The following is a 14,029-nucleotide window of genomic DNA, read 5'->3' as shown; positions in this document are numbered from 1 at the left end:
ACCTCTAAAAAGGTTAATTTTATTGTTAGTTTCAAACTGACCTGCAACTCCTAGTTGATGTGTAGCATATCCTGGTAATCGGCTGGGTCCCTCTCCCAGCCATAGTGTCAGAGTGGATGAATCCGATTCTGCATGGTGAAAGCAGAAACCCAGGGAAGCAGCAGGGGCAATAAATCGGCTTTGGAGGATGGGGATATGCAGCCATACTGCTATCCTACCTTCTGATCTCCATTGCTGTATTGCAGCTAAAATGCAGATAAAGATAAAAATCTGTAAATATTTTCCAGTGAAAGAATGAAAGAAATAAAAAATCATCCCAGGGTGTCACCTCTTCCAAAAAGTCATCCTAACACATCCAACTTCCTTAGTAACCTTCCTAGGTAAGGTTGGGGAGGAGAATCCCAAACTGCTCTGTTCACATCAGCAGCATGAGAAGTACCATATTTATGTGATTTTTCCATTAGAATTCCTTAAGAATAGTCAGTACAGCTTTGTGCAGTGGCAGTATCATAGCCAATGAGTTTACCTGATATGCAATTACTGTTAATTGAAGAATATAGTCAGTATATTCATATCACCTGCTGCAATGCGTGGCATATAACTGGAGCTCAATACTGGCAGAATGAACAAAAAAACTATTTTAAACAAAATACCATTTTAATGCTGTACCTTTTAACATTCTTAATTTTAATCTTTATAAATGACTATTATGGCCTTCTATTTATTCTTTCTTTATTCTGTCACAATTTTTTTTGGCTTATAAATTTCAAGGTGGTTAAAACTCTGTTTTTAAATAATGTATACCAGTCCTAGAAAAAAACTGAAAACATAACCAAAGAATCAAAACTTCTTATCTTACTAGCATGCAGAGATAAAAGTTTAAATCTCGACATTTTTCCATGAATATAATTTTGGAATTGACATCACACCATACATAATTGACAGCATCTCTTACTATTTGTTATAAACATTTTGCTATGCCATTAAAATTTTTCATGAACATAAGTTTTTAATAACTGCATAGCTTTCCTCAAATAGGTACACCAAAAGCTACTTAACCAACCTCCTTCTCCTGGGTATTTAAATGATTTCTAATTTTTATCATAAATAATACCAAGATGAACATAATTTTTTGTTTTTGACTTATGCAGATTCTCTTATTACTTAAGATTGAGCCAGAAAAAAAAAAAAGATGCTAACATTTGGTCCTTGCTAAGTTCCAGATACCCTACATATATTATCTCATTAAGTTCTCACAACCCTGAAGGGGAAGTATTATTGCCCCTATTTTATGGGTGAGAACACTGCAGTCTCAGAACTTCTCAGATCACTTTCTCCATTAATCACCTCACTTAATCTTTACACTAATCTTGCAAATTGTGCGCGTGTGTGGTGGTGGGAAGGCTGGATTATTTAATAGTTAAATTTCTTTCCCGCTTCTTCACTTCCCCAGCTGTGCAGAAAGTGACTCCCTGTAAGGATCATGTTCTCAACCTCTTTAAAAGGCAGTGGGTCTAACAGTGACAAACACATGGGAGCCTTTCATAGAAGCTTCTTGATTTGGGGCTATGGAGTCAGATCCTTCTCACCCACCTCCTTCTCTAAGTCTTTTTTAAATTGATGTACAATTATGTGAAGTGCACAAATCTTGAGTGTACATTTAATGAGCCCTGACATAGGCATACACCTGTGTAACCCACTCAAGATTACAGAACAGTTCTATTATCCCAGAAAGTTCCCATATCCTCCCCAATCATCCCAACCAAGTGAAAAAGCTAGTTTGATTTAATAACAAAATTTGCACTAGCTCTTGGAGGCAGCATAATGAATTAAGAATAGATTCCAGAGCCAAGGGAAGTTACTTAATCTCTCTATGCCTCAGTCCCATCATCTTTGATACAGAGGCAATAGTATCCACCTCAGAGTTATGAGGATTAAATGAATAACTGTAAGATTCTTAAGTGTCTAGCAATAGGAATTCAAAAATGCAATAGAATGCTTTATTTAAAAACTATAAAATGTATATAGTACTACACAGATCATAAACTGGGTTCACATAATTTATCTCTGATCACATGTATCCAGTAAAGTATTTAGGGCTGGCATTGCTCACATAAGCAACCTAAGAGTATTAGTTTTAGTGGTGGCTTGCCTAATGCCTGGTTAAGCACCTAGAACCTGGGGCTTGAAACCTGGATGTGTGACTCTAAACCCAGCCCTCCTGCTTTGCCTTGTTGAGGAAGGTTAGGGCTTTAACCACCTGGCCACTGATAAGTGACAAGTGTGTGCAATAAATACCTGCATCTACCCCACACATAGGTAGACATTAGCAGATGAACATTTGATTCTCCTACTGCTGGTATTGTTGGGAGTCGGCAATTATTCACAAGTAGGAGAGAAAACGCAGTGAAGAGGTAAGTAGTTTGGGAATGAGAATGATTAAAGAGAGAAAGAACTATCTCAATTACATTTACGTAGATGCTCACTTGCCATACTGCTCAATAGGCTAAAGATTATTTGAGGTTTCTTTTTGGAATTAGAGGGTCTTTCGGTGGCTGAATTTCCATGCTAGGGCAATTCCAGTATAAGAGCCATGGGGCGGGGGGGGGGGGGGGGGGGGGGGGCTGGGGGGCTCAGTGGTTGAGCGTCTGCCTTTGGCTCAGGTCGTGATCCTGGAATCCCGGGATTGAGTCCTGCATCAGGCTCCCTGCATGGAGCCTGCTTCTCCCTCTGCCTGTGTCTCTGCCTCTCTCTCTCTCTCATGAATAAATAAAGACTTAAAAAAAAAAAAAAAAGAAAAAAGAACCATCAGGGACAGTTTGAATAACTCCCAACCACATCAAGGGCGTCTCTAAAATTGAAGGCTCCTCCAGCCAAGCTTTCTTTCCTATCTCCGGACCTAGGTTCAAGGAGAGTGAAGAGTTTTCTTACTGAAGACTGTAACCAACCTCTACCCTTCCTGGTTAATCATAAGTCTAGTTCTTGATGTGTCGGCCTGACCCAATTTTTTTTTTTTTGAAGATTTTATTTATTCATGAGAGACAGAGAGAGAGAGAGAGAGAGAGAGAGAGAGAGAGAGAGAGAGAGACAGGCAGAGGGAGAAGCAGGCTCCATGCAGGGAGCCTGACATGGGTCTCGATCCCGGGTCTCCAGGGTCACGCCCTGGGCCAAGGCGGCTCTAAACCCCTGAGCCACCCAGGCTGCCCGGCCCTGACCCCATCTGTGTACAAAAATGACCACTTAGACCCCCTGTCTCCGGTGTGCAGTCATTGCTCACCCCCCTGTATAGTTTTGTCTTGCGCCAACTGGCGGGTAGAACTAAGGCTCGGTAAATGACAGTAAATAATGAAATATTAACACCCACGGAGCGCCGTGTGCGGGAGGGCCCGTGCTAATTAGCACTTTCTATGCATCACCCAACGGAACCCTCGGCAATCCTCTGCGTCACTAACCGGTTTTATGGGAGGGGCGATGGACGTTTACAGAACGTGCCCAAGGTCACACACTAGAAACAAAGTAGGACGAGGGCAGCCCGGGGGCGGCTTAGCGCCGCCTTTGGCCCAGGGCGTGACCCTGGAGACCCGGGATCGAGTCCCGCGTCGGGCTCCGTGCGTGGAGCCTGCTTCTCCCTCGGCCTGTGCCTCTGCGTCTCTCTCCCTGTATCTGTGATGGATAAATACATCAAAAAAGAAAGCGGGGCTGCCGATCTCAACGTCTAGGATGGTCCCTGTTTCACCCAGCTGACCCAGCTGCCTCGGAAACGTCCCAGCAAAGGGCACAGGAACGGAAGGGGCGGTTCGGGTCACGCCTGCCCGGTCTCCCTAAGGCTCGGTTCTCCGGCGGAGGAGGCCCCTGGGCCCAGGCACACTTGCCCTGCAAGCCCCTCCGGAACGAGGCGGCGTCCAGGCGGTCCAGCGCACCGAGCCGCGCCAGCTGCACGGAGACGCCCCCGAATCTGTCCGGCTCCCCGCGCAGCTCGTCCGCTCCGGCAGGGGGGTCCCCGCGGCGCCCCGCCAGGACCCGGGAGCGGCAGGCCCTCGGCAGCACCGCGCGCCACACGCCCCCGCCCCGCCACGCCCGCATCTCCCCGCCGCGTCCCGCCGCCCCGGCCGCCCCCGGGTCAGCCGTCCCCGAGCTTCCGGAGCGGATGCCGCTACCGTAAATTCTAGGAAGGCGCCACCCGTCATCTCGGAATTGCGCTGACGTCCCCACTTTTTAAAGCGCTGACGCCGAAGCCACCGCCAAGTCCGCCCACCGGCTCCTCTCAGGAATCTGCCCGGTTCCTGGAAAGCCAGAGAGAAACTTTTCCACCCACTTTCTTTCTCTAAGTCAACAGACATTTGTTTAGATATGGGAAAGGCAGAGATTAAAAAAAAAAAAAAAAAGATTCCTATCTTTCAGGAATTTAGTCTAAACATCGGTTGTGTCCACGTCATCCATCTCGCTTTCCAAGTCAGAATCTTTTCAACTTCTTCAAAGACGGCTGGTTCTGAAGATGCTGGGTGGGGGTGGGGGTGGGGGTGGGGGTGGTGAAGGGGGGGGTGTCTCTCTTTTTTTCTTTTTTAAACTGCGCTTCACTTTGGGAGATTACGGCGCGGGGCGGAGTCCCGCTGACCTCTGCCCCGGAAGTTTTTCTTCCAGAGCCAGGAGCACGTTGAGCCGGCTTTGCGGTGGCTTTTCCTAGCGGGTCTTCTCCTCATGTCTTCCAAGAAGAGCAGAAAACGGCTGAACCGAAGCGCAGAGAATGGTTCAGCCTCGCCTGCCTGTGCCTCCTCCCCTTCGGGGCCCTCGCTGCCTTCTGCGGGGCCGGGCACGGCTGCGGCGGCCGGGATTCTGGTGGTGACCAACTTCTTAGAGATGGGTAAAGAGTTCCGGGTGGGGGACCTGGTGGCCGAGCGGGCGCCGTGCCTGCCCGGGAGAAGTTAGGCAGGAACCGTTTATCCGTGGCTAAGTCAAGCCATCGCCTTTGTACATTGATTGGAATTTGTAAGTTGCACTTGAAACGACTTTGCCTCGTTTAAGATTCACGACATATTTAACTGCAAAATTGCTTAAAGCTACGAGCTAAGAAATAGATATAGATATAGATATATAGATCTATAGAAGTCTGATAGACCTATAGATCTATCTATATCTGTCTATCGATAGGTCTATTGATAGAAGATCTGATAGATCTATAGATCTATCTACATCTACGATAGATCTATCAATAGAAGTCTGATAGATCTATAGATCTATCTATGGGAGACCTGATCTATAGATCTATCTATCTATCTATCTATAGATCTATCAGACTTCTATAGATCTATCTATATCTATCTATCAGACTTCTGTAGATCTATCTATAACTATCTATAGATCTATCTATATCTATATCTATATCTATATCTATATCTATATCTATATCTATATCTATATCTATATCTATATCTATATCTATCTATCCCAGAAAACTAACAGTAAAGATGTGGACACATCCTACCCAAGAGATCCCACTGTGAATGAAAGGCTTTAAGGTTTCTTTCTTCCACTACACAGGTTCCAGTGTTTAATAAAAGCTACCAATTACATAGCATTGTTATCAGTAGGTTGGGTATGCCACACATACACATCTCATTTAATTTTCACAGAAACTCTAGAAGGTGGGTACCGTATTATTATGCCTCTTTTACCGAGGAAGAATAGTTAATGTGATTGGCTCCGGGTTCCACAGGTACCGAGTGGCAGGCGGTATTTGACTTTAAAGCCCCTTATCTTAGATCAGAGCTTCCTTGAGTTAGGAGAACGGATTTTTTTTTTTTTTTTTTCTGAAAAGTTAGTTGGTAAATTGGGTTGTAAATTGTGTCTTCCGCGTGTTGAAGCTGTGGGTTGTAACTTTGACAAAACGGAACACCGGCTAAACTTGTGGCAAGAAGTTTATGTCTAACGCACACCCCAATGACAATTTTAGAGTTAAAACCGCGTTTTCGGTTTTCCTTTAGGGATCAGAGGATAATTTGTTCTGTCCTGCATATTTAACCTTTTTCAACTGGATCCTTCCCGTTGAAATTTAAATCTGTTGGTTTCTCTTGCATCTTAAATCAGAACAGAGATTCCACATTTTTTTTTTTTTTGCCACCACCCTCTCTCTTTCCATCGTTTCGTTGCCAATTTTTTTTTTTTTTTAAGATTTCCAGTAATCTCCCAATGTTGGACTTGAACTCAAAACCCCGAGATCAAGAGTCACATGCTGTACTGACTGAGCCAGCCAGGTGTACCTCATTGTCAAGTTTCTTTCTTTTTTTTTTTTTTTTTAAGGTTTTATTTATTAATGAGAGACAGAGAGACAGAGGGAGAAGCAGGCTCCATGCAGGGAGCCCAACGTGGGACTCGATCCTGGGTCCCCAAGATCAGGCCCTGGGCTGAAGGCGGCGCTAAAACCCTGAGCCACCCAGGCTGCCCCATTGTCAAGTTTCTTAAGCGGAGTAGTCTCTGTCTCCTCATCTATCACCTACTCCTTAGCCTATTTCTGTTTTGAGATCTAGCCTATCATTCTATAGAAACTGTCTCTGTCATGGTAACTGATCATCTCCATGTTGATAAGTACAACAGTTTTTCTTTACTTCCCTAACTTAACCTCTTAGCACTTTTTGGCATTACCATTTCCTTTTTCTTAAAACATTTTAATTTTTGGCTGTGTGCCATTAAACTGTCCTAGTTTTTCTCCATCCTTTTGTTGGTAGGTAGCTTTTCAGTTTCCTTTGCAGGCTCATTTTCTACTTGGCTGCCAAATGTTTTAAGTTCCTCAATTCTTAGTCCTAAAACCCTCTTTCTCTGTATAAATCTTTTTGGCAAGTTCATCCAGTATCCATAGTCTTTCATCTTTTTCAGATTTATATTTGTGCCTTCTAGACCAATACTACTCAAACTCTACAGGGGAAGTTTTAAAATATATATTACAGCTCAGCGCTGTTGTAAATTACAATAAAAAGTAATTACTAGAAAAGTAAGTTTAAAAATAGAAATTGTATTAGATTCCACAGATGTATGATTACTCTGTCCAGTTGTCATAAAAGCTTCTAAGCCCTTATTTGCTGTACTTACCCCACCATGAACCAGTAAAATAGTTCGCTGACCAACTTTGTATAGCATTGTGCTATACATACATCTTCTCTTTGATTTTTCTTTCTTTTTTAAAACATTTTTAAAAAATTATGTACTTATTTTAGAGAGAATAAGAACAAGCTGCTGCTTGATATTGCCTACTGCCCTAGGGTATCTTGATTTTCCTTAGGTGGCCCCTTCTTGTCTTCTATGATTTTGCCTGTACTCTTTCCTCAGATGCACAGTGCTCCTGTCTGTGCAGTACTTCTCTGTCCAAGCTGTTCTCTTTGCCAAGAATTATCTTTTTTTTTCCCCCCCTCTTTGATTAATTAATTCCTACTCTTCCTTTGGATCTGAGTTTAAACATTACTTTCTTGGAGAAGCATTCTCTGTTTCTTCCAAACTAGATTCCACATAAGAGGCTCTCCCAGCACTTTTAGTTATTCTTGCATTCTGTTAGTTTCCCATTACACAGTTATTCAGCGATTAATAACTCTCTCATCCTGTTAGATTATAAGCTCTTTGAGGCTAGGAACCATCCGCTTTTGTTCACTTTGTATCCCTTGTGCCTAGCATATTATCTGCCATGTAGTAGGCACATAATAAATGTTTGCTGAATTAACAAATGAAGAGCGGTGGTTGTTTGAAATTACCTTTACTAATCTGGCACATGAAGTGCTCAATAAATGTATAGTTAATTAATGAGGAAAGTGGATGTTGAGATGTATTTTTAAAGTACCGTATTGGAGGAATGAGGACTTGTGAAAGGAATTGTGTGGAGGACAGCTTGAGTAGATTTGAACACTGTAAGAGAATGCATGGAGATGTATTAGGAGTTAAGACCAGTGGATGAGAATATGAACATGATCTTCATAGGGAGGAAGTGGAGGTATTTGTAGAACTGGTGATTTGTCAGATCCTGATGCATGGTGAATGTGCAGGACAGGACGGAAGGAAGAGAATAAGAAAACCTAGAATCTTGCTAAGGACTGAATACCCCTGTGAGTTACTTATCAAGAGGGAAGAGTAATTCATTGAGGTTTAGGAAGAAAGAAGGGGTAGAAACTGAACATTATGAAATCGTCAAAAGGATACTTTGCTGTTATTGATTAGTAAACTCTGTAAGAGACTGAATGCTCATAGGAAAGCTGAATTTCTTTTCAGCCTCGTATTATGAAATACGCTTATTTTATAAATGCTCAGTACTGTTGATCTTAGCTCCGTGAGATGCTTTGTTTTTCTAGATTTGTTCAGCTGATGACAGAAGGAAAATATGTTAGGTAGGTATTTTGTAGTGGCAAAAATAATTAAATCAGACATTTTCAGAGGTGTTGCCAGCTGGGCTGAATTCTGGTCTGTTCCTTTGCCAAAAGTTGAAAACACTAATGATCATTTTGGTCAGTATATACTTGCTTAAGGAATAAGACTTGTGCTATTATCTTACCTGTGTATTTTGGGGATTAGAAAAGAAAAATATCTGATTGGTATCATGTGGCTCAGAAGTGGAAATTTAACTTAACCCTCCAGAGCTAAATGCCAGTTATCCAGCTCAAGCCTTTGAATACTGTAGTCAACTCAACTTAGAATCTATAGTACAAAAGTTACTATGCAAATACGAAAAGCCCTATTGCAAGTATGTTCAGTTTTTTAAAAATTAGAGATGATTTTTCTTAAAAGGTGAAAACTAATACCTTCCCAATTAGACATCTTTTTTAGTTAGCACTCCTGTCGTCAGTCAGTGGATCCTCAAAAAGGTTTGGTTTTAAGTCTTTGTGTTTAAGGAGAAAAAAAAAAAGAGGGTTGGAACTGGTTCCTCCAGGGTATGGTAAGTGCATTTATGTGGTTATGTGGATAGAGGATTTTTACCTACTCCAAAAGAAAGCAGGCTTTGACTTCACTTAGAAAATAGTGTGAAAATAATTTTCTTTCCCTTTTTCGAAGATGACAAAGTTCCTAAAACATTCCAGAATTTCCTTGTTCAACTTGGACTCAACACTATGAAATCTGCAAATATATGTATAGGTCGACCAGTGTTGCTAACCAGTTTGGATGGAAAGCAAGAGGTAAGAAAGAGTCCTTTTCATTTCCTTAGAAATCCTTAGAAAAATTTGAGATGGTTTTTCTTTTAATTTTCAACAAAGCAGTAGTAAACGAAAAACTGTATCTTAAAAGATCCTCACATCTGTTGACCTTTTACTTTCTTTGATGTCTGTAACTTTCCTGGGTATAGTAGCCCCTAAATGTCATGCTGTAGAGAGAGGCTCTTCCTCTGAAGGTAATGACACACACACTATCAGCCCTATCCCCCCCCCCCCACCCAGTCTGTTAGTTATATGTATTTTTTTCCCACAGAAATGCAGTTTGGGAGTATGAAAGTCATCTCTTTTGTATACAAATATTTGATTACCCTCCCCGTTTTCAGCTGTTCTTGCTGCTATTCATCATGCTTGAGGCTCAAAGCCCAGAACCTTTCCTTGATCATTTTTGCCAGCTTGGCCTTCTTCCCTGCGGCTGGCCTCTGCTTCTGCCATTTCTTCTGCTGCTTCATCAGTCAATGTTCTCTCATCCAGCAGTGTCCTCTGAAAATAATTTGAAATCTATTATGTACTGATGGCACACCTCTCATTCTTTTCATTATTCTTACAAAGGAAAAAAAAAATCCTGTGTCTTGTGGAAGATTATACATGTATGAGCTCAGCTCACTATCTGGAGCTGGAAATCTTTGCTTCTCTCCCTTAACATTTCAGTCTGATGAGATCCAGGTTCTCATGAACTTCTGGTGTCAGGTTCTTCACTATTTCCTGGATGTAGTTTATGCTCCAGGGTAGATTACCTTGCAGTTAGCTTGTCTTTAGTATTTTCTTCCTGTTACATGTTAATGCCTTTGTGACTTTTCCTAAATTGCCTTTCAAATCTTCTACCATTTTCACTCTGGTATCATTCCTAATCTTCACAAGAAGATGTAATATTTATTTTAAAAGTTTTTTGTAATTTGTGTCTGATTATAACTCCTTGGGGGTAAGGACTATGTTTTACAGCTCCATATGCATAGCTATGCTTAGTTTTCTAACTTTATAAATTAATGATATTCTATGAATATTTATGTTCTCATATTTTTATTTCCTGTGTTCTGGGCAGGTCTATACGGCCTGGCCTGTGGCAGGATTTCCTGGCGGCAAGGTTGGCCTGAGTGAAATGGCACAGAAGAATGTGGGTGTGAAGGTTGGTGATGCTATCCAAGTCCAGCCTCTGTTGGGTGCTGTGCTACAGGCTGAGGAAATGGACCTGGCACTCAGGTTTGGCTCTTTTCTTTGGTGACAGTCTGGATCAGTGCTGCCTAGTGGAAATAAAACAAGAGTCACAAATGTGAACCACATATGTAATTTCGCATTTTCTGGTAGTCACATTTAAGAAAGAAAATGAAACTGGTGAAATATTTCATTTAATGATTTAGTCATTATTTAAATATCATCTAACATTTAATATTTAACCAGTTATCATAAAATTTTAACCTTATAAAAATTATTAATAAGATACTTTTCAAACTAAATCTTGAAAATCCAGTTTGAATGTTATATTTGTAGCACATCTCAATTTGGACTAGCTACATTTAAGCACTTGATAGCCACGCATGGTGAATGGCTAGTGGTCTACTGTTTTAGATAGCACAAGCTAGATGAGTGCCACCTAAGGTATCGACTAGAGACTCTCTAATGCCCTATGATTAGAGTATGACCTGATATTTTAGGTGAGAGGAATTAGTATTGATATATATTTAGCAGTAGTTTTCATCTTGTTTTGCAGTGTAATCAGGGCTGTTGTAAAGGAGGGAGTAGGTTACTGTGAATAGACAAGAAACAAGTTTTTGTTTTTTTTTTTAAGATTTTATTTATTTATTTATGAGAGATACAGAGAGAGAGAGAGAGAGAGAGAGAGAGGCAGAGACACAGGCAGAGGGAGAAGTAGGCTCCATGTAGGGAGCCCGACGTAGGACTCGATCCCAGGTCTCCAGGATCAGGCCCTGGGCCGAAGGCGGCACTAACCCGCTGAGCCACCGGGGCTGCCCAGAAACAAGTTTTAATCAAGACTCTTCCAGGGGCACCTGGGTGGCTCAGTCTGTTAAGTGTCCAACTCTTGGTTTCAGCCAAGGTTGTGATCTCATGGTTCATGATATTAAGCCTACCACCCCTGCCACAGGCTCTGCGCTCTGAGGAGTCTGCTTGAAGATTCTCTCCCTCTGTCCCTCCCCTGACTCATGTGTGTACTCCTGCTCTCTTTATCCCTCTCTCTCTCTCCAAATAAATCTTTAAAAAAATGGCTTCAAGCAAAGTACTCGATTATATATTTTAACTTGCTGATTATTCAATCTAGTTAAAAGTTATTTCTATCAGGTTTTGAAATAGTCCCTTTCCAAGGACTAACTGAATTACCTCATCAATACAGTTAACATATATCACTCATCCTCTTGGATACTCTGTATCTAATGGGATTGTAACTGAGTTCACATATGCAAGTCTTATCAAGATTTGTTTAAAGAAAGCATTTTTGATACTTTAATACTTGGGAATTTTGGGAAGGTATTTATATGCAAGAATTACAAAACATTTTCCAGTCATTAGCTTGATTTTATCTATCTTTTAAAAGATTTTATTTCTTGATTTGAGAGATAGGAAGAGAGCACACACAAGCAGGGGGAGGGGCAGAGGCAGAGGGAGAAGCCGACTCCACATATGAGCAGGGAGCGGGACGTGGCGTTCTGCACCCTGGGATCATGACCTGAGCTGAAGGCAGATGTTCAACTGACTCAGCCACCAAGGTGCCCCTTATTAGCTTGATTTTAAAATGTTTTCTTCTCTTTTGCTACTTTTTTAGATTCCAAGCTTGAGCTTCAGCAGATTTTATTTTATTTATTTATTTTTTTTACAAACCGGGAAACTTTTCAGAGGAATTAATCACATTTTAACAATAAAATAAAAGGAAGAGGGGAGAAGAGAACTCAACATGCGCTGTGTACTAGCACACATACATGCACACACACTTTTTCCCTCTTCTCTCACTTACTCCTCCTGCAAAGTGCCCCTATTTGTTCTTTTCTTAAGGATGAGGAGATGGGCTCCATGAGAAGTAACTTACCCATTATTTTGTGGGTTAGGTTTTTCTACTCAGATTAAACGGTATTAATCTTTAGATTGTTTTGAGACAGTGCTGCAGGTTGCAGTGATCAGTTGACTGGATTCTTGATGATCTAACTAGTGTGACCTCTTGAGGGCGCAGCAGTCTTAGGTGATAACAATTGTCTACAACAGAGGAACTAGTGGAAGTTGGTCTTTAAAATTTTATTTTAAAAAAATCTTGTGTTTTAAATGTAGCAGAAGGGCTTATGTAAGAAACTTACTTTCCAGTAAGAAAAATCAGTAATTTTATTCTGTTGATTAAATCCTTCAGTTGCTTCTGAAGTTTTATTAGTAAGATTAGAGCTCTTTCTAGTGGAAGTGATTTTGTCTGTACCCACTTTTCTTTTTTTTTAGATTTATTTATCCACTCTTTTTTTAAAAGCAAAACTCTTAATATTTTTATGCTTATACACATTTGTAAGTATCCTCTCTTCAGAGTTTAATAAATAGGTATAACTGGTTTCAGAATTCTATAAACAAGTGATTTTGAGAATTTTAAGGAGCTACAATTTCATATGTAGTCTATATATATATATATATATATATATTTGATTTCAAATTTCCTTCTATTTTTTTTCTCCTTTATGTTAATATGTACTCAGTTCTCATTATTAGTGGTCAGTATGTTCTATAAAGTTGCTGTGAACATTACATTAGCAAATACTGAACCATTGCTCCTAGAGGTATCTATGTTTATATATACATTAAATATATGCTTGTATTTAATGTTATGTTTATATTTACATATACTTAATGTGTATTATATATAATAGTATGTACTAATAACATTAATATATTTAGTGCATATTTAATATACAAAAATATATATATCTTATATACATTATAATCTTAAAACAACTCATTCTGATAGATTTTGTCTTCTTTAGTTTATGAAAGAGCAGCAGTAGTTCAGGAGTGTTAAGTGACTTGCCTGAGGCCACCTCACTATACAGATGCCAGAGTTAGAATTCAAATCTCCAGCTGTTGTAAAGAGCTGGGACTTTTTGCTGTATACTGCACTGCCTCCTCCTGTCTCTACTCTTCTTGTTACTTCTGAAAGAATTGAAATAAGAGTACTTTTTCAGCCTCTGCTAGGAAAGTGCTTAGCGACTCAAATTTTTTTTTGCCTGTTTTATGTATGTCTGTTAGTGACTAGGAAAGCTCTGGTCATATTGATTTTTAGGGTTACAAATACATTTTAGCAAGTAGGTGAATCTGGGAATAATGAAGTTTACTATATTGATTTTGTTTGTTGCTGATAAAGTATTTGGAGAAGAAAGCTTATATTTGGACCAGATGAGTCTACTAAACTATCTTCTTGAGATAAACTATTGCTTCTCCACTGCTGTCTGACAGAGCTCACAACTGTAGGCCTTTTCTGCCCATATGGGCTTCTTATATGGGGGGAGGTAGGAAAAATGCACGTATTCTGAGAACTCTCCAAGAACATGTTCCTTTATAAGTATATGTACCTACTTCCTGCACTCAAGCAACCTCCTGGAAGTTAGTCATTAGTAGAAGAAGGGGTTCTCATTTTTCCCTTTCTGGAGAAGGGAAAGGCATACTCCTCTCCAGAATTAAATTTCATTATACTATTAATCTCCTGTCTTCTTATTTCTACCTTTTTAGGTAATGTCCAATAAAGGACTTAATTTTCCTGAAAGATAACTTATAAATTTTAGAAAGGGAATGAAGTAAGCTATTAAAAGCCTTTCTGGCAGCCCGGGTGGCTCAGCAGTTTAGCACCGCCTTCAGCCCAGGGCCTAATCCTG

General features: G+C 40.4%; 1 protein-coding gene across 8 annotated transcripts in view; it reads left to right on the top strand.

Annotated features, from left to right (window-relative positions):
* The first annotated feature begins 4,604 nt into the window (after positions 1 to 4,604).
* AFG2A (AFG2 AAA ATPase homolog A) overlaps positions 4,605 to 14,029 on the top strand; it is a 530,081-nt gene continuing 520,656 nt past the window's right edge. For 4 of the 8 annotated variants that reach the window (XR_012000935.1, XR_012000934.1, XR_012000936.1 and 1 more), the window contains exons 1-3: positions 4,632 to 4,861; positions 9,025 to 9,146; positions 10,222 to 10,379. Coding sequence is in view for 4 of the 8 variants with exons in the window: in XM_026016789.2 (XP_025872574.2) it covers positions 4,699 to 4,861; positions 9,025 to 9,146; positions 10,222 to 10,379 (443 nt within the window). In the remaining 4 variants the exon portion in view is untranslated. Of the gene's footprint in view, positions 4,987 to 9,024; positions 9,147 to 10,221; positions 10,380 to 14,029 lie in introns of all 8 variants that reach the window. The other 4 variants (XR_012000937.1, XM_072755293.1, XM_026016788.2 and 1 more) reach the window with 3 other exon arrangements.

The sequence above is a fragment of the Vulpes vulpes genome, chromosome 4 (assembly GCF_048418805.1).
Source record: "Vulpes vulpes isolate BD-2025 chromosome 4, VulVul3, whole genome shotgun sequence".
Classification (NCBI taxonomy): Eukaryota; Metazoa; Chordata; class Mammalia; order Carnivora; family Canidae; genus Vulpes; species Vulpes vulpes.
This window is presented reverse-complemented; position numbering and strand designations above follow the sequence as displayed.